General features: G+C 47.9%; 1 protein-coding gene across 1 annotated transcript in view; it reads left to right on the plus strand.

Moving 5' to 3' along the window:
* Nucleotides 1–24,242, plus strand: part of LOC140120739 (L-gulonolactone oxidase-like) — an 88,529-nt gene that overhangs the window by 23,591 nt on the left and 40,696 nt on the right. Inside the window, exons 4-6 of the mRNA XM_072139691.1 lie at nt 6,280–6,374; nt 11,330–11,420; nt 11,886–12,071. Coding sequence (XP_071995792.1) covers nt 6,280–6,374; nt 11,330–11,420; nt 11,886–12,071 — 372 coding nt within the window. The remainder of the gene's footprint in view (nt 1–6,279; nt 6,375–11,329; nt 11,421–11,885; nt 12,072–24,242) is intronic.

A 24,242-nucleotide genomic window follows, 5' to 3' on the forward strand; every position in this document is an offset into this window, starting at 1 on the left:
TGCAGGAAAGATAACTATTGTTTCAAACAAATCATTAATATCACATTTTAACCCTTCATTGGCAGGCAGGATATAATGCAAGTGTCCACACTACATTGGAGCAGTAGATGGCAGCAAAGCATATACCGACTATTACTTATCAAACCAAGGGATGTTTAAATGGGAAGGAAGTTTAAAGGTGGAATGGGAGAGCAGGCCAAACCCTCTCCAGTCAACCAGGAAACTAACTGGAGCTAAATTTGGTTATGATCCATCCTGCGGGCCATTACAGAAGCCGAGGATTACTATAGGAGCTGAGGAGGCAACACAGAGAAATGTAGTAACACTGATGGAACAAAAGGGACAACACCCAGACATTTCTGTCTTATTTCTAGGCTATAATAAGTCAGACTTCTGTACATAAACTCCAAGTGCAGATTGGGGGCTCTGTACAGAGGGTATAAAGCCTTTGATGAAGTTTAGTGTCTCCTGGTATCTATCTCTGGATCATTTCCAGGGGGAGGAGGCGCCGCTCGTCCACTTCTTATAAGAGTCCTGTAAAGCGTCTCTTCTATCGTTCACTCCGGGGATTAATAAATGTTCCGGCTCCGATGCCCCCCCCCCTATCCCCCCCCCCCCCCGCCTGGAGCCTGATATGATTCATAAGACTCCCGGCCTGATCCTTCTTCTCCATTATTCTATTCACACACACGTCCCTTTAATTTGCCCTTTTATTCTATTACTTCCTTCTGTTTAAATAAATCATTTTTCAGGGATAAGTCCGTCTTAGGGAATAGAAGTCACACAAAGTCTCGCTGCCACAAAGGATCTCAATGGCTTCTTACAAATATAATATCTTCTGTTCTGAGCCTAATTCTCTGCTCGGCGCTGATAGCGATAGGGACGTGTCCCTGCACCATGACTATTACAGCTACAGGGGCGGAAATCCATCACGGATCCACCAGACAATGACTGGAGCCACTATGGGACACTTGGAGGGAAGGGGCTTGTACTGGGGGATGTATTGGGGGTCACAGGACATCTTGTTGCAGGTGCTGGTGTCTCCTGAGGTGAGCTCCAGACCTGTATCCTCTTGGTAAGTTCATCACATTGTGTTCATCACATTGTAAGGCAACCGGAACACACATCTAAAGCTAGGAATTACAGTTATAATGACTGGTGCCATTTGATCCTGGTGGCCCACTTAAGGAACAGAGAACTTCCAGATTTTTGTCTGAGACTCAGCCGTTAACATTTTCTGAAGGTTCTGGCTGCTCCTGGTGTTCGTGGTTCCATCTACCCTGGTCCTGGGTTCTCCTGACCTGTTCCTGGTGCCCATGGCTCTCTTGACATGTTTCTGGTGTCCATGGTTCTCCTGAACTGTTCCTGGTGCCCATGGTTCTCCTGACCTGTTCCTGGTGCCCATGGTTCTCCTGACCTGTTCCTGGTGTCCATGGTTCTCCTGACCTGTTCCTGGTGCCCATGGTTCTCCTGACCTGTTCCTGGTGTCCATGGTTCTCCTGAACTGTTCCTGGTGTCCATGGCTCACTTGACCTGTTCCTGGTGTCCATGGTTCTCCTGACATGTTCCTGGTGTCCATGGTTCTCCTGACCTGTTTCTGGTGTCCATGGTTCTCCTGACCTGTTCCTGGTGTCCATGGTTCTTCTGACCTGTTCCTGGTGTCCATGGTTCTCCTAAACTGTTCCTGGTGCCCATAGTTCTCCTGACATGTTCCTGGTGCCCATGGTTCTCCTGACCTGTTCCTGGTGTCCATGGTTCTCCTGACCTGTTCCTGGTGCCCATGGTTCTCCTGACCTGTTCCTGGTGTCCATGGTTCTCCTGACATGTTCCTGGTGCCCATGGCTCTCTTGACATGTTTCTGGTGTCCATGGTTCTCCTGACATGTTCCTGGTGTCCATGGCTCTCTTGACATGTTTCTGGTGTCCATGGTTCTCCTGACCTGTTCCTGGTGTCCATGGTTCTCCTGACATGTTCCTGGTGTCCATGGCTCTCTTGACATGTTTCTGGTCTCCATGGTTCTCCTGACCTGTTCCTGGTGCCCATGGTTCTCCTGACCTGTTCCTGGTGTCCATGGTTCTCCCGAACTGTTCCTGGTGTCCATGGCTCACTTGACCTGTTCCTGGTGTCCATGGTTCTCCTGACATGTTCCTGGTGTCCATGGTTCTCCTGACCTGTTCCTGGTGTTTATGGTTCTCCTGACCTGTTCCTTGTGTCCATGGTTCTCCTGAACTGTTCCTGGTGCCCATAGTTCTCCTGACCTGTTCCTGGTGCCCATGGTTCTCCTGACCTGTTCCTGGTGTCCATGGTTCTCCTGACCTGTTCCTGGTGCCCATGGTTCTCCTGACCTGTTCCTGGTGTCCATGGTTCTCCTGAACTGTTCCTGGTGTCCATGGTTCTCCTGACCTGTTCCTTGTGTCCATGGTTCTCCTGACCTGTTCCTGGTGTCCATGGTTCTCCTGACATGTTCCTGGTGTCCATGGCTCTCTTGACATGTTTCTGGTGTCCATGGTTCTCCTGACATGTTCCTGGTGTCCATGGCTCTCTTGACATGTTTCTGGTGTCCATGGTTCTCCTGACCTGTTCCTGGTGTCCATGGTTCTCCTGACCTGTTCCTGGTGTCCATGGTTCTCCTGAACTGTTCCTGGTGCCCATGGTTCTCCTGACCTGTTCCTTGTGTCCATGGTTCTCCTGAACTGTTCCTGGTGTCCATGGCTCACTTGACATGTTTCTGGTGTCCATGGTTCTCCTGACATGTTCCTGGTGTCCATGGCTCTCTTGACATGTTCCTGGTGTCCATGGTACTCCTGACTTGTTCCTGGTGTCCATGGTTCTCCTGAACTGTTCCTGGTTTCCAAGGTTCTCCTGACCTGTTGCTGATTTCCATGGTTCTCCTGACATGTTCCTGTTGTCCATGGCTCTCCTGACCTGTTGCTGGTTTCCATGGTTCTCCTGACCTGTTCGTGGTGTCCATGGTTCTCTTGACATATTCCTGGTGTCCTTGGTTCTCTTCACCTGTGCCAGACTTATTCTCCTGACATCCTTGATCTTGTGACCTGCTTTGATGTCCCAGGTTCCAAATCTTGATCTACTCCTGGTTCCTGGTGAGCGCGAAATAAGACTGGGGGAGGGGGGCAAGATGGCAGACAGGAGGATGTAGGTCCTTTTCTTTATCCTCCCTGGTTCCCTGAATTGACTGTTATTTTATAATTTGGGTCCCCTAGCAGTGGAGAGGGATGTCCGCCGCTGCACCTGGTGCCAGTCCTGACTAAGAATATCCTTGGGACAGGCCAATATCGTCAATATGAGATCAAGGCCAGGCAGTCACCCTCACTCCCTTGATTAGCTGATGACGGGAGCCATGACACACCAGAGGACCTCATAAAGAGTTTGTCTCCTGAGATCTTCACTCTGTTATTGGGTTCATTCCACACTATGCAGATTTCAATCAACCAATGGCGGCTGGCGGTATAACCTTATCCAAGCCAAGGTTCTGGATTTCAAGATAACTCAAGTCTTTAGATCAATGATGATGAAATCCTTATAGACCCCATGCTACAGTGTGGCCCCGGTCCTCTGCCCTGCAGCTCTGCATGCCATGTGCTGGGACACTGATTGCCTTCCACTTCAGTGACTTCATGAACTAAGGCTGAATTCTCAAAAGGGCACGTGATGGCTCACAATGACATTGATGCCTCATATAACGCTCCATTAAAGGGACCCACCAATGTGGTGATAGGTAGTGACCCGGGTACATTTAGGTTCCCCACTTCCCAGAAGTTCCCAGCCTCTTTTGGGTAAAACACACCAATATTTTTTTTTTATTATTTGTAACTGGAGGCCTTTAGGACCCAGATTGCTTCATTCCAGTGGAGGTGGTCATGTGATCCGCTCAGTCCTGTCATGTGACAAGTACAGGGTGGGGCAGTGACTACCCCGAGGAGGCTTATTTTTCATCAATGACTGCAAGAAAAATAAAGCATTTTGGTAAATGGAAGTTAATTAGAAAGTTGCTTGCAGAGGGAAGAAATTTCCAAAACTGACCCAATTTTGAAAAAGTAGACGACCCCTTCAACCCGGTCCAGAATTTTTTTTTTAGATTACTATATTATTTTATCCATATTGATACTTAAAAAATACTTATTGAATCTAGTGATGCTCTGTTCATCCTTATTTCATTTATGGATGAATATAATGCAAGAAATACAGTGAAGACTGACACCTGAAGTCCCTATATGCATCAGATGTAAAGCCTATGGGGACCAGCTGACTATGTTGTGTGTATAAGGACTGCTCACTTCTTCCTCTTTCTGTAGATATCAGAGATACATTGTTGGATTTCTTCAATCCAATTCTCCAATGTATAGATCATAGTGAAGCTCATATACAATGTATAAGTTACATAGATTTACATTGTGTTTTATTGGTGCCAATTCTTTGAAGAACAATTTTTTAATTTTCTCTACCATCCTACACTGTGAATAGAACACAGAAACTGCGGTAAAAACTGACACATGGAGAACTCTTCAAGGAGAGGGGGAATGGAAATTCTGTACAGATGTATATATCATTCAGGGTCTATGGACACCTGGGTGACAACCTCTATGTAGTGTAATAGTAACTGTAGGTGGTTGTCAGATCTGATAAAATTCCCTCCTATCGGTTATGTTTAAGATTTTTGTTACATTTTTTTCATAGTCTTGTTGAAGGCACAGATAACCGATTATCCAACATGTGGTCCTGATGTTACGGGGGAGTGGGGGGAGGGGACGCTACTGAGATTTTTCTTGCACTTGATGCAGGTGCAGCTATTATCCCCCCCACGTCATAACACTTAGCGGCCGCAGGGAGTGGAGCATCGGGGGCTCGTAGTTGGGCAGATGTGAACAAGAGGCAGACACTTCAAGAGTTATTGCCTCAGAGCTGGAATCACCAGCACCAATCCCCGTAAATGGGATACATAAGATAGAACCAATAAGAGGATAGAACAGCAGCACAGAGTATTTTAGGAGAGCAGTGTGCTTGTGCTAATCTTGTGAAGTGATACAGACAAGATGGAAAGATCCAATTCACAGCACTACGTGTCAGGATGGAAGTGTGCTCATTTTCTGGGAGTCACTGTGCAGAGTATTTCAGGAAAGTAATTTGATGATTCGGTTTCATACAAGATGGAGGGGACCTAAAGCTGTGATCCATAACAGAACCTGGCTACGTCTGCTACCCAAACAGCTCCTAACATCTCCAGCTCCAAAGCTACAGAAACTGGGCTGTGAGCATCCTTTGCCAGACTTTATCCATCCAACTACCTTGGACCTGGACACACTGGACTGTTACCTAGCCCTGTTTCCTTAGCTGTGTTCATGTTGTGGAATAAAGGAACTATGAGTTGATGTTCTACATCTCTTGACCATGTGTGATCCCTGGCTGCCACTATGCTCGAGGGCCTCACCTATACCATTTACTCGGGATCCTTTACACGCAGCAGTCACCTCCACCATATACTTTTTATATAGAAACCTGGACTGTCCTCCTGCAGATGTGCCTCAGTTCAGTGATATTTCTGCACTGCCCTACATCTATTAAAGTGTTTCGCTGCAGTTTTCGGTCGCACTTCTGTGCAAGTAAGAGGGCATGCCGATGCCGATTCGGACCATGCACCACTTTTATTACTGCATTTTCACAGAATTGTTTTGCACTCCCTATGTTAAAGGTGCACCAAAAACAAAGTTGGTTCACACTTCCCGAGTAGGGGGTGCCGGATTCATGAAAATCGTGCCCCCCCCCTTTCATATGTCCTGATCTTCTGGGGTACAGTTCAGTAGCTCCCATGACAGTTGTTCTTTTCCAATGTTTCTTTAGTAGTGGACAGAGGTCTTGGCAGGGTGATGAGTCTTGTGCAGATATTTGCTGCCCTTCTCACCCCTATTATGATTGCCCTTTTTAGGGCGATTAGTAACAATCTTGGGTTACTCCAGTCATGGGTTGATGTACACCCTGGTCTTCAGCTCCTCTGGCCTCCGCGAGCTCCATGTGCCTCATCTTCTGTCTGTGTGGAGGTTCACACAACTCAATGAGAAGAACAGATTTGTCAGTAACTAGGACCTGTGAGCCTTTAGATGATGGACAAATCTCAAGGAAATCCAAACATTCCCAATCTCGTATCCTTCAATGGAACATCTTTAGCCAATTATCCTGGTCATTAACTAGATCAGTTCCGGGGGGAAAAATGTGCTGCTTTTGATTTTTAATAATTCCATCTCTTTCTTGTGTTTCTACTTGCAGATAGACAAAGATAAGAAGCAAGTGACGGTAGAGGCCGGGATCCTCCTCACCCAAGTGAATGAAGTGCTGGCCCAGAACGGGATGGCCTTGTCCAAGTAAGTGCCAAGTCCTACCCTCTACAGTGGGGGGCGCCACAGGAATGGGCAACTGCATCTAGTACAATCTGGGATTCCAAAATGTCCTAGTAGTGGTTCTCTTACATAGGACTGCAGGTGACATCTACTACATGATCTGTGATGGTGTTACATAGGACTGCAGGTGACATCTACTGCATGATCTGTGGTGGTGTTACATAGGACTGCAGGTTATGTAACTTGTGTCTTTATATACAGCTCCTCCTGAAAACATCACTGCTGGTATCTGGGATATCCTGTAGGAGCTGTCACCAGGCTGTCGGTGGCTGTCAGCTCTGGCTATGAATCTATGAGGCGTCTCTCTCTCGGCTGGGATTGTGCTGTCACGTCTCTCGCTTCCTCTCATTGATCGCTTGTCACATTCAGGGCAGTAAAGATGAGATACGTGTCACGGCGCTCACCTTTCCTGGAAACCGTATAACGCTGTTACACTACGCGGCCGCATAATAGAGAAAAGATCAAAGTCAGTGATTAACAGAGACCTGGTCGGTGACATGATGAGCGGGGAAGCCACTGACTATGTCACCCGTATCCGGCACATCGCCCTCATAGACCCTTGTATACCTCCTATCAGACCTTGGAAACGGGGATAACCTTTGTTACCTTTGTTGTCCATCACCGGTGTCCCCCAGTGATATCTTCTCCTATGGTTACAGGAGAGTGGTCTGCTGAGAGAGAGGGCAGGAGGAGAGGAGGTCTCCTTCCCACCACAGCGTCAATGTGAGATAAGACCACCACATACCAGGTCTGATCACCAAAACACACCAGGACATGTGATTAGTGATGAGTGAACCCAAACCACAAAGTCCTGGAAGCTGCCGATCTTGGTTGGTTGGGTTCACGGACCCGAACTTCATTTGGAAGTTCTGGTACAGGTTTGAAGTTAAAAGGAAAAGCTGGTTGATGGGCTGATGATGGGTTGATGGCCTGAACCCAAACTTTGACAGATCCACTCATCATTACATGCAATACATGCGACACTTACAGGATCAGGCAATGCCCAATCATCAAAAAATGTTCAGACTAGATAACAGATGACTTTTTTAGATTGGCTGGTTCCCGGAAAATTCTAGAACTGAGAACGTCTATGAGTATAGGCTCAAGCTTGGATGTGGGGTGTTTTTATTGATCCACTCTAGAGATTGCTGTCTGCTGATTTGTTGTGCTGCCGATGTAGCAGAGCCAAACCTGCTCCTCTTTGCAGACTCTTGCCTATTGCCAGCTCACAGCTCTGCTAGCCCTCAGAGGAAGAGGTTTGACATCAGCCTGTTACCTACTGCTGCTGGAGTTCTCCTTATAAAGGAACCAGGAGTTTTTGAAGATCTCAGTTTGCTGTGTGTCTCTGGTCTGCCACTACCATTATGGGCTTCCCTCCTACCAGGTCTGTCACCTACACTGGAAGTGCTTAGGGGGGATACTTTCACTGTCATGTGGCCTACCACTTTTTTTGCTTCACCCTGCTGGTCCTGATGGGTGTGGAGGATAAGCATGAGGTTAGGATAAGGTTACAGTGACTCCTATGGTCAGGCTGCCATCAAGCCAGTCCCTCCACTCCTAGTTTCAAGTTGCCCCCACATACTGTTGGCTACCCATGGGGATGTTGCTCATTGACCAGGACAGAGCATAAAGACATGCAACTCATGAAGTGTCTACAAATGAAACAGCCATTGATTAAACCCATCCCATACCGGGCCAATCATGAAGAGATGACCCGTTCATGGGGACAACGAGACATATGAAGATGGGAGAACCGCAGACCCGGCCTGTCACATACTAGGCCTTATCTTTATGAGGTTGAGGTATCAACATATAAGACCAAATCAGACCAAATCCACCACATACCAGACCAAATCATGGAGATATGACCAAGACATCCAACACTTGAGATGTCTATAGATGACACAGCCTTAGACCAACCCATCACATACCAGGCCAAACCATGACCAGACCATCCATAGGAGAGATGATACATCCACCAATTCTATAGCAGGCTCAATCAAAGCTTAAGCAAGACTTGCAACAGATGATATATCTCCAAATGAGAAAGTCATAGACCAGTCCAGGTCCTAGAAAGATGACTAGTCCAGTCCACACAATCTTCGAGACACCCGACTGTGTGACAGATAAGAGTGCAAACGAGATGACCACAGACCAGACCCATCATCCCCCAGGCCCAAGCCCTGAGACATAACCAGGCCGCAGAACATGGCAAAGCTTCACTTTTCAAGATTGCTGCTGTTTTTCTGACCATATTGGATGTAACCCAGATCCTCCATGTAGATGGCTCATATTTTTATCATATTTTTATCATAATTGTCGCGATGACTTGTTTTAGGTTTTTTTTTCCTCCATGAATCCCTGTTCTTGTCTTGTAGTCAGCCATCTGCAGCGCGTCTCCTCGCTTTTCCATTTTCTCGCCTCGTTGATGGATTTTTTACTGGAACGTGAAAAGTTTCAGAAACTTGCGGAGGAGAGCAATAACTTTTATCGTTAAACAGAAGTTTTTTGAACCAATTTCTCTTCTAACAGAAGATGAAATGTGTTTGTCCACTGCCGGATAACCTGCCCCAGGCTCCCAGGACCTACAACGTGGTTTTTTTTTCCTATATTGATTTTTGAGATGAGAGAGTGATGATGGTGGTGGATCTATGATGGGGTCGGGTTAGGATAACCCTGCAGCTGCTCCATGTACCGACACAGTATCACAGCTCATCCCCAGTCACTTCAAAGCTGCAAAACACCCCGTGGCCAGGAGTGATGAAAAAATCCCGAAAAGGAGGTCCACAGGAGCACAGAGTATTTCAGGTGTGTCCTTATCCCATGGGAAGTCATATAAAGCAACTTACATAGTGGATGGTGTAATGTTTCCAGCAGCACAGAGTATTTCAGGAGTGGAATGTGCTGATCCTGAGGATAAGTTTCCTTAAGCATGGACACAGGAGATGAGTTTTGCTGATGCGGCAGGAGGGTTCTCCATCATATGGTCTCCATAGCTGGGGTCCTCCTCTAGGGACATGAGATTGTAGTCCCAGGAGCCCGGGGCCCCAGCTGGCTCATACTCATGAGACGCTAATTGCTGCTGACATTTGATGAGTCGGCGCGGTGCCATGAAGGTCCCGTCCAGCACCTGAGGATGATATTCCTCCTCTCCTGGGGGCGGCTCGGTGAGGAGGTATTCAGAGGAATGAATATTGATGCGTCCCCGTCCTCCTCATCACCCGCCAGTCTGTGTCATATGTCACTATTTGCATATCAAATTGTCGACAGATAATTTTAAAGCCAAACAGTGGAAGATAAAGAGATCACTTTGTAAAATTTGGGTTTTATACTTAAAAAGTATGAAAAGTTTGAGGTCACCTTTGAATTTCTTTTATGGTTCTGGATCCAACTAGATGTTAGAAAACTTCCATAACCTTCAGTAAACTCCTGTATACGCCACCACTCCCAGAATGCAAAGCAGCTCAGCTTATTACAGATCATCAGGGATTATACTCCATTCACATCCAAAGCAGAGCACCGTCCTATCACATTACCCCCATAGGTGTGCAGCTTGGCAAGTGACATACAGACTCTGAAAATGCAAAGGTTATAGAGATATCGGTTCTACGTCTGAGAGTCATCAGATATTCAGCGGAAATCTAATTGAGAACCTGTCCAGAGTCCCCTGTAGAGCCCCCTAGGCTGCCACCCCGATCCTCAGGGGCGGAGCATACAGTTTCATGTTGCAGGTATAAAAGAACTTATGGTAGAAGGACTTATGGTGACTTCATTGTCATAGCAGGATCCCTGTGCTCAGCTCATGCCAGCTACTTGGTCAACGTTACCCAACCAGGGGCTGACCGCAGTGTGGGGGCAGCTGGATTCCCCCGGTACCTGAGTGAATTGTAATGCGGCCTAGCACCAGGATATGTCCTAGGGCTTAGGTCAGGAGAACAGGCCTTGTCCACGTCCATCAGGCCCAGCGAGGAGATGCAAAAAGAGGGGGAAGCCACAGTGTATAAGGGATCCCCCTGGAGATGTATGTTTGTAATATAAAATCCCAGGGAAGATGGTGGATGGGGGGCCCATGGTGTTAGTGGCAGCCAGGGATCACACTGGACTAATGGAATCTTTGAAAAACTCAGTCTCTTTAATGGCAAAAACAGTCCACACAGCAGCAGGTAACAGGTTGGTAATACTTCTTCCTGCAGTCACACACAAGGTGGTGGATTGGCTGGCTGTGGTGATGATTCAGGGGCTGAGTGGCTGAGTGAGTCTGCCTTGCAGCGCTGGGGTCCTGGGTTCGAAACCCACCCAGGTCAACATCTGCAAAAAGTTTGTATATGCTCTCCATGTTTGCGTGGGTTTCCTTCGGGTTCTCCGGTTTCCTCCCACACTCCAAAACATACTGTTAGGTTGTTTAGATTGTGAGCCCCATGGGGACAGGTACCAATTTGACATACATTGTGCAGCGCTGCGTAATCTGTGTGCACTATATAAATAAGGAATTATTATTACCTCAGACTTGATCCAGTGGTGAGAAAGGCTGGACATGGGAGCCAGGTTGGCTCTGCTGCTTGGGCAGTAATCTGCATGCAGAGATCAAAAGACAAACAACAACAACCCAGAAGGCAAATTTTGTTTGGCACTACAGCAAATATGGAGATCATCCATTAGAGGCACCATCCACTTTCCTACAAGGGATTGAAAACCTTCCTATATAGGATGTATATATATACATATATTATGGTCTACTAAAGATTTTGATTTGGGGTCCTGCAGCTCTATGTGAGTATATTCACAAGTCTAGGTTACGTCTTTATGGTTTTTGTGTAGTTTGTGTATGATGAGGGCTCAGTCTGTCTGTAACCTGCCAGATATGTCGCCTTTAAACAGAAAAAAAAAACTCCTTTAACAATTTTGTATTTTATTTGCAGTATAGGAGCGGTGTCTGAAGTGGCGGCGGCCGGAGTTATTGGGACGGGAACCCACAATACGGGCATCACCCATGGCATACTGGCTACTCAGGTACATCACATGGCGGAAACTGGTAGCAAGGGATCAAATTCCCTGCAGCGCCACCACAGGGGGGAAATGGTATTACACAGTTCTCACACTAAATCAATGTAATGCATGATCCTACAAAGAGAAGGATATTTTTTGTCATGTAAAAAATATTTAGGATCTCTGCTTGCTGTCAGTGTATTACACAGTGGGTTGATCACTGTTATTAGAGCTGCTCCAATTAAGTTTATGGATTACATGGTTTATAAATGCTATAATGAGCAGCCACTATCTATCATCCAAAGGAGAAACCAGGAGCTCAGTTTGCCTACAGCGCCCCCAAAGGGGAACTGAGGTATTACACTGTTCTCATTTAAAGCAGTTCTATGTGTTAAAAAGTTCTTTCTAGATATGGGAAGAAGTTGCCCCCTGTGTTTGATCAGAACACCTGAATATAAGATGTCATGTTGTCCCCTTCACCATCCGCAGGTTGTGGCCCTGACTATGATGTCGGCATCGGGCGAGATCTTGGATTGCTCTGAATCAGTAAACGCTGATATTTTCCAGGCGGCCAGACTTCACCTGGGGTCCCTGGGGGTCATTCTGACCGTCACTCTGCAGTGTAAGGCCGCCTTCCACCTGCAGGAGATACAGCTCCCCTCCACCCTGCCAGAGGTAAGTTATATACTCAGCCAGGACTAAGACTTTACAAACCCGAGGTTAAAGAATCCCTTCAAATCAATAAAGGGCATCTGAAAGCCCCATTATTGATATATCCGTATAATGTATGGGAGCTGGGTACATTTATGTGTGCAGAGCTCCCCCTAGTGGTGGTGGATGGGTCTGTTTATATCCAAATTATAGTGAAATGTGTACATGTAAATTATGGGGGATGTATATATCTGTATAAAAGCTTTTTGGTTAATGCCAATCTTACTGCTGTATTTTTGGATGAGAGAAGTGAAGGGACACAATATAAGGAGGAGATGAGTGACCACAATATGAGGGGGAGATGAGTGACCACAATATGAGGGGGAGAAGACAAAGGCCACAATATGAGGAGGAGATGAGAGACCACAAAATGAGGGGGAGATGAGAGGGGCCACAATATGAGGGGGAGGTAAGAGGCCACAATATGAGGAGGAGATGAAAGGCCACAATATGAGGAGGAGATGAGAGGCCACAATATGAGGAGGAGATGAGAGGACACAATATGAGGGGGAGATGAGAGGCCACAATATGAGGGGGAGATGAAAGGCCACAATATGAGGGGGAGATGAGAGGCCACAATATGAGGGGGGAGATGAGAGGCCACAATATGAGGAGGAGATGAGAGGCCACAATATAAGGGGGAGATGAGAGACCACAAAATGAGGGGGAGATGAGAGGCCACAATATGAGGAGGAGATGAGAGGCCACAATATGAGGGGAAGATGAGAGGGGTCACAATATAAGGGGGAGATGAGAGACCACAAAATGAGGGGGAGATGAGTGGCCACAATATGAGGAGGAGATGAGAGGCCACAAAATGAGGGGGAGATGAGAGGCCACAATATGAGGAGGAGATGAGAGGCCACAATATGAGGGGAAGATGAGAGGGGTCACAATATGAGGGGGAGATGAGAGGCCACAATATGAGGAGGAGATGAGAGGCCACAATATGAGGGGGAGATGAGAGGGGCCACAATATGAGGGAAGAGGTGAGAGGCCACAATATGAGGGGGAGATGAGAGGCCACAATATGAGGGGGAGATGAAAGGCCACAATATGAGGAGGAGATGAGAGGGACCACAACATGAGGGGATGAGAGACCACAATATGAAGGGGAGATGAGTGGCCACAATATGAGGAGGAGATGAGAGGCCACAATATAAGGGGGAGATGAGAGGCCACAATATGAAGGGGAGATGAGTGACCACAATATGAGGGGGAGAAGACAATGGCCACAATATGAGGGGGAGATGAGAGGCCACAATATGAGGGGGAGATGAGGGGCCACAATATGAGGGGGAGATGAGAGGCCACAATATGAGGAGGAGATGAGAGACAACAAAATGAGGGGGAGATGAGAGGACACAATATGAGGGGGAGATGAGAGGCCACAATATGAGGGGGAGATGAGAGGCCACAATATGAGGGGGAGATGAGAGGCCACAATATGAGGGGGAGATGAAAGGCCACAATATGAGGAGGAGATGAGAGGGGCCACAATATGAGGGGATGAGAGACCACAATATGAAGGGGAGATGAGTGGCCACAATATGAGGAGGAGATGAGAGGCCACAATATAAGGGGGAGATGAGAGGCCACAATATGAAGGGGAGATGAGAGCCACAATAAGAGGGAGGAATGAGAGGAGGCCACAATATGAGGGGGATATGAGAGGAGCCACAATATGAGGGGGAGATGAGAGGCCACAATATGAGGAGGAGATGAGAGGGGACACAATAAGAGGGAGGAATGAGAGGAGGCCACAATATGAGGGGGATATGAGAGGAGCCACAATATGAGGGGGAGATGAGGGGCCACAATATGAGGGGGATATGAGAGGCCACAATATGAGGAGGAGATGAGAGAGTACACAATATGAGGGGGATATGAGAGGCCACAATATGAGGGGGAGATGAGAGGGGCCACAATATGAGGAGGAAATGAGAGGCCACAATATGAGGGGGAGATGAGAGGGGCCACAATATGAGGAGGAGATGAGAGGGGACACAATATGAGGGGGAGGTAAGAGGCCACAATATGAGGGGGAGATGAGAGGCCACAATATGAGGGGGAGATGAGAGATGCCACAATATGAGGAGGAGATGAGAGGGGACACAATATGAGGGGGATGTAAGAGGCCACAATATGAGGGGGGGATGAGAGGCCACAATATGAGGGGGAGATGAGAGGCCACAATATGAGGGGGATATGAGAGATGCCACAATATGAGGGGGAGATGAGAGATGCCACAATATGAGGGGGAGGTAAGAGGCCACAATATGAGGGGGGATGAGAGGCCACAATATGAGGGGGAGATGAGAGGGGCCACAATATGAGGGGGAGATGAGGGGCCACAATATGAGGGGGATATGAGAGGCCACAATATGAGGAGGAGATGAGAGAGTACACAGTATGAGGGGGATATGAGAGGCCACAATATGAGGGGGAGATGAGAGGGGCCACAATATGAGGAGGAGATGAGAGGCCACAATATGAGTGGGAGATGAGAGAGGCCACAATATGAGGAGGAGATGAGAGGGGACACAATATGAGGGGGAGGTAAGAGGCCACAATATGAGGGGGGGATGAGAGGCCACAATATGAGGGGGAGATGAGAGGCCACAATATGAGGGGGAGATGAGAGGAGCCACAATATGAGGGGGAGATGAGGGGCCACAATATGAGGGGGATATGAGAGGCCACAATATGAGGAGGAGATGAGAGAGTACACAATATGAGGGGGATATGAGAGGCCACAATATGAGGGGGAGATGAGAGGGGCCACAATATGAGGAGGAGATGAGAGGCCACAATATGAGGGGGAGATGAGAGGGGCCACAATATGAGGAGGAGATGAGAGGGGACACAATATGAGGGGGAGGTAAGAGGCCACAATATGAGGGGGGATGAGAGGCCACAATATGAGGGGGAGATGAGAGGCCACAATATGAGGGGGAGATGAGAGATGCCACAATATGAGGAGGAGATGAGAGGGTACACAATATGAGGGGGAGGTAAGAGGCCACAATATAAGGGGGGGATGAGAGGCCACAATATGAGGGGGAGATGAGAGGCCACAATATGAGGGGGAGATGAGAGATGCCACAATATGAGGGGGAGGTAAGAGGCCACAATATGAGGGGGGATGAGAGGCCACAATATGAGGGGGAGATGAGGGGCCACAATATGAGGGGGATATGAGAGGCCACAATATGAGGAGGAGATGAGAGAGTACACAATATGAGGGGGATATGAGAGGCCACAATATGAGGGGGAGATGAGAGGGGCCACAATATGAGGAGGAGAAGAGAGGCCACAATATGAGTGGGAGATGAGAGAGGCCACAATATGAGGAGGAGATGAGAGGGGACACAATATGAGGGGGAGGTAAGAGGCCACAATATGAGGGGGGGATGAGAGGCCACAATATGAGGGGGAGATGAGAGGCCACAATATGAGGAGGAGATGAGAGATGCCACAATATGAGGGGGAGATGAGAGATGCCACAATATGAGGGGGAGGTAAGAGGCCACAATATGAGGGGGGATGAGAAGCCACAATATGAGGGGGAGATGAGAGGCCACAATATGAGGGGGAGATGAGAGGGGACACAATATGAGGGAAGAGGTGAGAGGCCACAATATGAGGGGGAGATGAGAGGGGCCACAATATGAGGGAAGAGGTGAGAGGCCACAATATGAGGGGGAGATGAGAGGCCACAATATGAGGGAAGAGGTGAGAGGCCACAATATGAGGGGGAGATGAGAGGGGCCACAATATGAGGGAAGAGGTGAGAGGGGCCACAATATGACAGAGAGATTGATTTACATTTTAGACACATCTGGGGAATCTCCTGCCTGATGTCTGAATGCCGACATTCTTGGAGGAGTTTCTCCTGAAATGCATTTAAAATCAGAATTCAATCGCATCTTGTGCACATGGGGCACATTTACTTACCTGGCCCAAAGTGCATTGGGAAATACGCATCTCTAAATATGTTTGACTATCATTAATACTGATGTTTTTGGGATGGGTTTTGCCGGATGCATTTGCTGGACCTTTCAAAACTCAATGAAAATGCATTTTGTAAACTTGGCCTTAGAATATACAGGAAATATGTAGGTGACCCTCAGAATCTATTCACCCTGATGAGGGCCCTGTGGATGTTACTATTATGGGGGCCCTGTGGGTATTGCTATAATGGGGGCCCTGTGGATGTTACTATTATGGGTGCCCTGTGGATGTTACTATTATGGGGGCCCTGTGGGTGTTAATATTGTGGGGGTCCTGGGGGTGTTGCTATTAGGGGGGCCCTGTGGGTGTTACTATTATGGGGGCCCTGTGGGTGTTACTATTATGGGGGCCCTGTGGGTGTTACTATTATGGGGGCCCTGTGGGTGTTACTATTATGGGGGCCCTGTGGGTGTTACTATTATGGGGGCCCTGTGGGTGTTACTATTATGGGGGCCCTGTGGGTGTTAATATCGTGGGGGTCCTGGGGGTGTTGCTATTAGGGGGGCCCTGTGGGTGTTACTATTATGGGGGCCCTGTGGGTGTTACTGTAATGGGGGCCCTGTGGGTGTTACTATTATGGGGGCCCTGTGGGTGTTACTATTATGGGGGCCCTGTGGGTGTTACTATTATGGGGACCCTGTTGGTGTTACTATTATGGGGGCCCTGTGGGTGTTACTATTATAGGGGCCCTGTGGATGTTATTATTATGGGGGCCCTGTAGGTGTTACTATTATGGGGGCCCTGTGGATGTTATTATTATGGGGGCCCTGTAGGTGTTACTATTATGGGGACCCTGTTGGTGTTACTATTATGGGGGCCCTGTGGATGTTATTATTATGGGGGCCCTGTAGGTGTTACTATTATGGGGGCCCTGTAGGTGTTACTATTATGGGGGCCCTGTAGGTGTTACTATTATGGGAGCCCTGTGGGTATTACTATTATGGGGGCCCTGTTGGTGTTACTATTATAGGGGCCCTGTGGATGTTATTATTATGGGGGCCCTGTGGCTATGGGGGAATATTTATTTTTACTTCTTTATCACCATGAAACATCTTCATGTAAATAGGAAATTCCTTCACTGAAGATGAAAGGGGGGGGGGGGCGGCTGGTATTAAAGAGAAAGCAATTCCAGGAAGATTATAGCGGGAGACGTGTAAGGAACACTCCGAGCCGTTCCCAAGGTCACACACTGCGCATCCCTAATGAATCCCCTGCGGTCACGTAGCGCTCTCCCTGCATTAATACAGACGTCTGGTGCAGAACCCCCCATGTGTCGCCCTCTCCCCCATCCCTCTCACTGGAGGCGTCCTACATCCCAATTAAATCACAATCGCTCTCCTAACAATCGCACCACCGCGCAGGTTTAAAGGGGATTTATCATTTCTAATGAAAATTGCTCAATAATTTGATGGAATGTTCAAGATTTTGGTTGGAGGATTAAATTGCAATCTGACATTTGTAGGATTTACATTGTTTAAATCCTTTGTATAATTTTATGCCATGCGTTCAGCCTGCAGTACCACTCCTTACCACTGGGCTTAATGCAGTAAAGCCCCCAATTGTAATCTGTAAACTGCAACAAATCTATTAATTCAGTCCTTTTTTACAATTGATAGTTAAAATTGGTCAAAAAAAGCCCCATGGGATCTATCAGGGACTTTTGTCCAAAATCTGATGTTTCATCGGAACCTGTCAGCAGGTCTAACCTTACAGACTGCAGCCAGTGTTATGTATTGTCCCTGGAGAGATGTGTAATCAGACCTCACACTGCTGTGCTCTGTGCTCTCTGCAGCCAGTGTTATGTATTGTCCCTGGAGAGATGTGTAATCAGACCTCACACTGCTGTGCTCTGTGCTCTCTGCAGCCAGTGTTATGTATTGTCCCTGGAGAGATGTGTAATCATACCTCACACTGCTGTGCTCTGTGCTCTCTGCAGCCAGTGTTATGTATTGTCCCTGGAGAGATGTGTAATCATACCTCACACTGCTGTGCTCTGTGCTCTCTGCAGCCAGTGTTATGTACTGTCGTTGGAGAGATGTGTAATCAGACCTCACACTGCTGTGCTCTGTGCTCTCTGCAGCCAGTGTTATGTATTGTCCCTGGAGAGATGTGTAATCAGACCTCACACTGCTGTGTTCTGTGCTCTCTGCAGCCAGTGTTATGTATTGTCCCTGGAGAGATGTGTAATCATACCTCACACTGCTGTGCTCTGTGCTCTCTGCAGCCAGTGTTATGTATTGTCCCTGGAGAGATGTGTAATCATACCTCACACTGCTGTGCTCTGTGCTCTCTGCAGCCAGTGTTATGTACTGTCGTTGGAGAGATGTGTAATCAGACCTCACACTGCTGTGCTCTGTGCTCTCTGCAGCCAGTGTTATGTATTGTCCCTGGAGAGATGTGTAATCAGACCTCACACTGCTGTGTTCTGTGCTCTCTGCAGCCAGTGTTATGTATTGTCCTTGGAGAGATGTGTAATCAGACCTCACACTGCTGTGCTCTGTGCTCTCTGCAGCCAGTGTTATGTATTGTCCCTAGTGACATGTGTAATCAGACCTCACACTGCTGTGCTCTGTACTCTCTGCAGCCAGTGTTATATATTGTCCCTAGTGACATGTGTAATCAAGCCTCACACTGCTGTGCTCTGTGCTCTCTGCAGCCAGTGTTATGTATTGTCCCTGGAGAGATGTGTAATCAGACCTCACACTGATGTGCTCTTTGCTCTCTGCAGCCAGTGTTATGTATTGTCCCTGGAGAGATGTGTAATCAGACCTCACACTGCTGTGCTCGGTGCTCCCTGCAGCCAGTGTTATGTATTGTCCCTGGAGAGATGTGTAATCAGGCCTCACACTGCTGTGCTCGGTGCTCCCTGCAGCCAGTGTTATGTATTGTCCATGGAGAGATGTGTAATCATACCTCACACTGCTGTGCTCTGTGCTCTCTGCATCCAGTGTTATGTACTGTCCATGGAGAGATGTGTAATCAGACCTCACACTGCTGTGCTCTGTGCTCTCTGCAGCCAGTGTTATGTATTGTCCATGGAGAGATGTGTAATCAGACCTCACACTGCTGTGCTCTGTGCTCTCTGCAGCCAGTGTTATGTATTGTCCCTGGAGAGATGTGTAATCAGACCTCAAACTGCTGTGCTCTGTTCTCTCTGCAGCCAGTGTTATGTATTGTCCCTGGAGAGATGTGTAATCAGACCTCACACTGCTGTGCTCTGTGCTCTCTGCAGCCAGTGTTATGTACTGTCCCTGGAGAGATGTGTAATCAGACCTCACACTGCTGTGCTCTGTGCTCTCTGCAGCCAGTGTTATGTATTGTCCCTGGAGAGATGTGTAATCAGACCTCACACTGCTGTGCTCTGTGCTCTCTGCAGCCAGTGTTATGTATTGTCCCTGGAGAGATGTGTAATCAGACCTCACACTGCTGTGCTCTGTGCTCTCTGCAGCCAGTGTTATGTATTGTCCCTGGAGAGATGTGTAATCATACCTCACACTGCTGTGCTCTGTGCTCTCTGCAGCCAGTGTTATGTATTGTCCCTGGAGAGATGTGTAATCATACCTCACACTGCTGTGCTCTGTGCTCTCTGCAGCCAGTGTTATGTACTGTCGTTGGAGAGATGTGTAATCAGACCTCACACTGCTGTGCTCTGTGCTCTCTGCAGCCAGTGTTATGTATTGTCCCTGGAGAGATGTGTAATCAGACCTCACACTGCTGTGTTCTGTGCTCTCTGCAGCCAGTGTTATGTATTGTCCCTGGAGAGATGTGTAATCATACCTCACACTGCTGTGCTCTGTGCTCTCTGCAGCCAGTGTTATGTATTGTCCCTGGAGAGATGTGTAATCATACCTCACACTGCTGTGCTCTGTGCTCTCTGCAGCCAGTGTTATGTACTGTCGTTGGAGAGATGTGTAATCAGACCTCACACTGCTGTGCTCTGTGCTCTCTGCAGCCAGTGTTATGTATTGTCCCTGGAGAGATGTGTAATCAGACCTCACACTGCTGTGTTCTGTGCTCTCTGCAGCCAGTGTTATGTATTGTCCTTGGAGAGATGTGTAATCAGACCTCACACTGCTGTGCTCTGTGCTCTCTGCAGCCAGTGTTATGTATTGTCCCTAGTGACATGTGTAATCAGACCTCACACTGCTGTGCTCTGTACTCTCTGCAGCCAGTGTTATATATTGTCCCTAGTGACATGTGTAATCAAGCCTCACACTGCTGTGCTCTGTGCTCTCTGCAGCCAGTGTTATGTATTGTCCCTGGAGAGATGTGTAATCAGACCTCACACTGATGAGCTCTTTGCTCTCTGCAGCCAGTGTTATGTATTGTCCCTGGAGAGATGTGTAATCAGACCTCACACTGCTGTGCTCTGTGCTCTCTGTAGCCAGTGTTATGTATTGTCCCTGGAGAGATGTGTAATCAGACCTCACACTGCTGTGCTCTGTGCTCTCTGCATCCAGTGTTATGTACTGTCCATGGAGAGATGTGTAATCATACCTCACACTGCTGTGCTCTGTGTTTTCTGCAGCCAGTGTTATGTATTGTCCCTGGAGAGATGTGTAATCAGACCTCACGCTGCTGTGCTCTGTGCTCTCTGCAGCCAGTGTTATGTACTGTTCCTGGAGAGATGTGTAATCATACCTCACACTGCTGTGCTCTGTGCTCTTCGCAGCCAGTGTTATGTATTGTCCCTGGAGAAATGTGTAATCAGACCTCACACTGCTGTGCTCTGTGCTCTCTGCAGCCAGTGTTATGTATTGTCCCTGGAGAGATGTGTAATCAGGCCTCACACTGCTGTGCTCGGTGCTCCCTGCAGCCAGTGTTATGTATTGTCCCTGGAGAGATGTGTAATCAGGCCTCACACTGCTGTGCTCGGTGCTCCCTGCAGCCAGTGTTATGTATTGTCCATGGAGAGATGTGTAATCATACCTCACACTGCTGTGCTCTGTGCTCTCTGCATCCAGTGTTATGTACTGTCCATGGAGAGATGTGTAATCAGACCTCACACTGCTGTGCTCTGTGCTCTCTGCAGCCAGTGTTATGTATTGTCCATGGAGAGATGTGTAATCAGACCTCACACTGCTGTGCTCTGTGCTCTCTGCAGCCAGTGTTATGTATTGTCCCTGGAGAGATGTGTAATCAGACCTCACACTGCTGTGCTCTGTGCTCTCTGCAGCCAGTGTTATGTATTGTCCCTGGAGAGATGTGTAATCAGGCCTCACACTGCTGTGCTCGGTGCTCCCTGCAGCCAGTGTTATGTATTGTCCATGGAGAGATGTGTAATCATACCTCACACTGCTGTGCTCTGTGCTCTCTGCAGCCAGTGTTATGTATTGTCCCCAGAGAGATGGGATCAGACCTCACACTGCTGTGCTCTGTACTCTCTGCAGCCAGTGTTAGGTATTGTCCCTGGAGAGATGTGTAATCATACCTCACACTGCTGTGCTCTGTGCTCTCTGCAGCCAATGTTATATATTGTCCCTAGTGACATGTGTAATCAAGCCTCACACTGCTGTGCTCTGTGCTCTCTGCAGCCAGTGTTATGTACTGTCCATGGAGAGATGTGTAATCATACCTCACACTGCTGTGCTCTGTGCTTTCTGCAACTAGTTTTAGGTATTGTCCCTGGAGAGATGTGTAATCATACCTCACACTGCTGTGCTCTGTGCTCTCTGCAGCCAATGTTATATATTGTCCCTAGTGACATGTGTAATCAGACCTCACACTGCTGTGCTCTGTGCTCTCTGCAGCCAATGATATATATTGTCCCTAGTGACATGTGTAATCAAGCCTCACACTGCTGTGCTCTGTGCTCTCTGCAGCCAGTGTTATGTATTGTCCCTGGAGAGATGTGTAATCAAGCCTCACACTGCTGTGCTCTGTGCTCTCTGCAGCCAGTGTTATGTATTGTCCCTGGAGAGATGTGTAATCAGGCATCACACTGCTGTGCTCTGTGCTCTCTGCAGCCAGTGTTATGTACTGTCCCTGGAGAGATGTGTAATCAGACCTCACACTGCTGTGCTCTGTGCTCTCTGCAGCCAGTGTTATGTATAGTTCCTGGAGAGATATGTAATCAGACCTCACACTGCTGTGCTCTGTGCTCTCTGCAGCCAGTGTTATGTATTGTCCCTGGAGAGATGTGTAATCAGACCTCACACTGCTGTGCTCTGTGCTCTCTGCAGCCAGTGTTATGTATTGTCCCTGGAGAAATGTGTAATCAGACCTCACACTGCTGTGCTCTGTGCTCTCTGCAGCCAGTGTTATGTATTGTCCCTGGAGAGATGTGTAATCAGACCTTTGTGTATGTTAGTAGCAGCAGAACAGTGATATAAGAATTGATATTCCTGGACGGTAGTTTCCCCAAGTGCACAGGATGTGTGTGCTCACACTGCTGTGCTCTGTGCAGCCCACTGGCATTCCCCTTAGGTATAGTCCCCCTGTAATCTTTCCTTTATTTATGCTGTAGAACTGTGATATAGGGATTTATATTCCAGGATTGTAGCTTCTCATAGCGCACTGAGGATGAGTTCTCACACTGCTGTGCTCTGTGCTCTCTGTGTTGGGTATTTAATATATTATATGAATATAATCTGCACTGTAATAATAACAACCTTGTGCATAGCCTGTGGCTATAGTGATACAGAATTATACTTGCAGCTTTGGTGGTGACTGGAGTAGGACTTAGCTGAAGGTCAGTACAATCTCAGTTCATTAAAGCAGCGAAAAACCTTGAAATAAAGATGAAAAGATTCTGTTTTTTTGGGTCGGGGGCTGCAGGGGGCGGTGGCTCTGAGGATAAAAGGCTTCTATGTATCTAGATAATTCCGGCCTCTGGTCAATCACTTCTGTATCGATCTCCATGATAATCGCACATTATTCCTCACACTCTTTGTAGCTCTTAAAGGAAACTTCTCCAGGGAAGGGAGAGGGATTAGAAGATTCCGGTCTCAGGGTGGGAAATGTTCTCAAAGTTTATACTGGATTAAGGGTGAAGGAATAGGACGAGTATAATGAGGCTTAAATGCAGGTCAGGTGGAGGAGCTGCCGAGTGTCTCCCTCCGAGAGTCTAAGGGATCTCCCAGGATTCAACCCTTTAACCCATACATGGGATCTGGACACTGCTGCAGGGAGATCACCGGATCACTACCTTGTATAGTAGCCCTGCTGTAGGACTAAGAGAATATAGTGCAAAGTACCAAAGGTCAGGCAAGAGAGTGGTCAGGAATAGGTCAAGGTCAGGGCACGTCGAGTACAGGGAGAGCCAGTAAACAGGCGGGAGGTCAGGGCAGGCAAGAGAGTGATTAAATATAGGCCAAGGTCAGGGCAGGCTAGTGATGGGAATTCCAGCTCTTCTTAGTGATCCGGCTCATTAGGCTCCACTCAGTAAGAAGAGCCGGCTCCTCTCTTAAATATATAATAGGGAGCCACAGGCCAGTTAGGCGCCCTGCACCACTCTACTTTTATCCTGATTTTACCGGGATAAAGGGGCCATGGCGAGCCATTTAGGGGCGGGGTTTAGTGAGTCATCGGCTCACTGAGGTGAGCCGGCTCACGCCGTTCATGCGAATAAGCCGGCTCTTTGTGTCGGCTCATTTGCGAACGACCCATGACTAAGGGAGGCAGAGTACAGGGAAAGTCAGTTAACGGTCTGGAGGTCAGGGCAGGCAACAGAGTGATCAGGTATAGGCCATAGGCCATGGTTTGCGCACACCGAGTATAGGGAGAGTCGGTAATCAGGCTGGAGGTTAGGGTAGGCAAGAGAGGCATTAGATGTGGGCCAAGATCAGGACAGGCAGAATATAATCAGGGTGGAGGTCAGAGCAGATCACAGTGATCAGGAATAGGCCAAGGTCAGGGCAGGCAGAGTACAACTAAAGTTAGTAATCAGGCTGGAGGTCAGGGCAGATCACAGTGATATAGGTATAGGTCTAGGTCAGGGCAGGCACAGTACAGGTAAAGTTAGTAATCAGGCTGGAGGTCAGGGAAGACCAGATACTGATATAGGTATAGGTCAAGGTCAGTGCAGGCAGAGTACAGGTAAAGTTAGTAATCAGGCTGGAGGTCAGGGCAGGCAAGAGAGTGATATAGGTATAGGTCTAGGTCAGGACAGGCACAGTACAG

The sequence above is a fragment of the Engystomops pustulosus genome, chromosome 3, assembly GCF_040894005.1.
Source record: "Engystomops pustulosus chromosome 3, aEngPut4.maternal, whole genome shotgun sequence".
Lineage (NCBI taxonomy): Eukaryota > Metazoa > Chordata > Amphibia > Anura > Leptodactylidae > Engystomops > Engystomops pustulosus.